Raw genomic sequence first — 2,323 nt, 5'->3', positions numbered from 1 at the left:
ATAAATAACCTTTGAAAAAAAATTATTTGGATCAATGAAAGAGACCAAAATAAGCCCCAAGGGCCGAAACATTACCCTCTGACCGAGATCATGGTCTAGATGGAAACCCAATCCTTTTCTTCTTCTTCTTCTTCTTCTTCTTATTGTTGTTATTATTATTATTATTATTATTATTTTCCTCTTTTCTCATTCATTTTCAAATGGGACATTCAAACACAATGCTAATACGTAAACACTGATAATATAAATTCAGAGTTAATTATTTATAAATTATTTAAAATTATAATCTTTTGAGTCAAATTTATTCTATATATATACTTTAGACTACACAAATTTAACCTTAACCACACTTTCATTCAAGGTAACTTTGAGGTGGTTAAGTAGAATTCATAGAATTATTCATGCCATAAAAACCAACCTCTTGCATTGCACTATATAAACAAAAAAACGGGCTTGATAATGTGTTATGCTCCAAAATAGCCTCACCAATATGGCCTTAACTTCCATTTTTTAATCAAGTTCTACTGAGCAACGATGGATTTCCCAAATCAGCAAAATCATTGAGAAAGAAGTCAATATTGAGATCAATATTCCTGTTTCGATCTTTCGTGTGCCTACAACTCTAACTGTTTCCAAGCCAGAAGCATACATCCCTTAACTCATAGGCTTGGGGCCTTATCACCATTTTCGCTCCGACCTCTATGAGATGGAGCGATACAAGCTTGCTGCATCAACTAGGGTTTAAAAGCAATTCCAAAGTCTTGAATTCAAACAAACAAGCTTACCGAACTTGAATATGAAGTTCGTGCATGTTACCACAAGTACTTGGACATCGATGGCAAAACCCTAGCTTGGATTATGGCTATTGATGGTTTGTTCTTGCTCGATTTTCTTCATAGCTATGTTATGTCAACAAGAATGATAGTCTTTCGTCATCGTCATCTACAACGGCTCACTTAGTGGATGCAGCGGGGAAAACATTGGCTCATGATGCAATCCTTGGCGAGATAATGATGCTTGAAAACCAAATTCCAATCTTTCTTCTAAATAAGATCTTGTGCATCCAATGTTCATTGTCGGACATTCGTAACAATTTGTTACCTTCAATATTGATGGGATTTTGTAAAATTGTTTCTCCATTGAAACTTAAGGAAGATGTTCCTTTCTCTAAAATTTTTGAGCATGCACATTTGTTGGACCTTTTATACCACTTGATTGTGCCCAAGATAGAGGGATCCCATGAAGCAATAATAACTGACATATATCAAGAAAAGGGAGGTGCAAGCTTTGGTAGTAATTCTAGTCAAGTGTTTGCTAATCTTTGGAGCTTGTTATCAAGTCTAAATGTTGGTTTTGTGAGTAAATTTACAAGACCAATTAAGATGATATTGGCTTTGCCTTGGAAGATTGTTGCTAGTCTACCTGGGATGTCCAACTTAGCATCAAAGAACAAAGAAGACATTAAACCTGAAAGTGAAGTTGCAAGTGATGAGGAAAAGAAAAGAACTCCAATAGTAGAGGAGATCATGATTCATTCAGTGTCACACCTATGTGACGTTGGAGTTGAATTGTGTCCTACTATTGGCGACATCACTACTATCAAGTTTGACAAGAATTCTAAGATATTTTACCTCCCTGTCATTACTTTGAATATGAACTATGAAGTGATCATGAGAAACTTGGTGGCATATGAAGCGTCAACTGTATCAGAGTCCCTTGTTTTCACTCGATACACAGAACTAATGAGTGGGATCATAGATACTGTTAATGATGCAAAGCTGTTGAGGGAAAAGAAAATCATCCTAAGCAGCCTAAAAAGTGATTGATGTCATGAAATTCTTTAATGGGGTGAGTAAATCCATTCGACTCACAAACATGTCTTATATTGATAAGACGATTAAAGATGTCAATAAGTACTTCTATAGTGCATGGAGGGTTCGGGTATATAAGAGCATGAAAAGGTATGTGTATGGTTCTTGGAAGATTTTAACAATTCTAGCAGCTATCTTGCTCATCTTGTTGATGTTTCTACCGTCATTTTGTGCAGTTTATAGTTGTTTGTCCTCGTCTTTTCCACTCGAGCAGTTAAGTGTGGCCAATCTTGGGGTATGCAAATTGTCCTTCCATTGAGTTTCGATTTATAATTTTTTTATTATTTTATTTTTTATTTTTTATATATATTTTTCTTTCTTCTTTCTTTTCTTTTTTGTATTGTGTTGTGTGTGTTCTTGTTATGACTAATGAGTTTGTGTGTGTTCTTGTTGTGTCTTGTGAATTTGTTTATATTCATGTCGTCATTGTAACCAAATAATAGTCCTTAATG

The 2,323-nt window shown here is 34.7% G+C and overlaps 1 protein-coding gene across 1 annotated transcript; it reads left to right on the top strand.

Moving 5' to 3' along the window:
- The first annotated feature begins 706 nt into the window (after nucleotides 1–706).
- On the top strand, nucleotides 707–1,826 carry LOC145823581 (putative UPF0481 protein At3g02645). Its single transcript, XM_082923066.1, has 2 exons — nucleotides 707–739; nucleotides 900–1,826. Exons 1-2 carry the CDS (start codon nucleotides 707–709, stop codon nucleotides 1,824–1,826), a joined length of 960 nt encoding a protein of 319 aa, XP_082779192.1.
- Nucleotides 1,827–2,323: the final 497 nt, after the last annotated feature.

Source organism: Camellia sinensis, chromosome 4 (assembly GCF_055761805.1).
Source record: "Camellia sinensis isolate YWXY chromosome 4, ASM5576180v1, whole genome shotgun sequence".
Taxonomy (NCBI): domain Eukaryota; kingdom Viridiplantae; phylum Streptophyta; class Magnoliopsida; order Ericales; family Theaceae; genus Camellia; species Camellia sinensis.
Note: the sequence above shows the minus strand (reverse complement) of the source record. Positions and strands in the feature narration are given on the sequence as shown.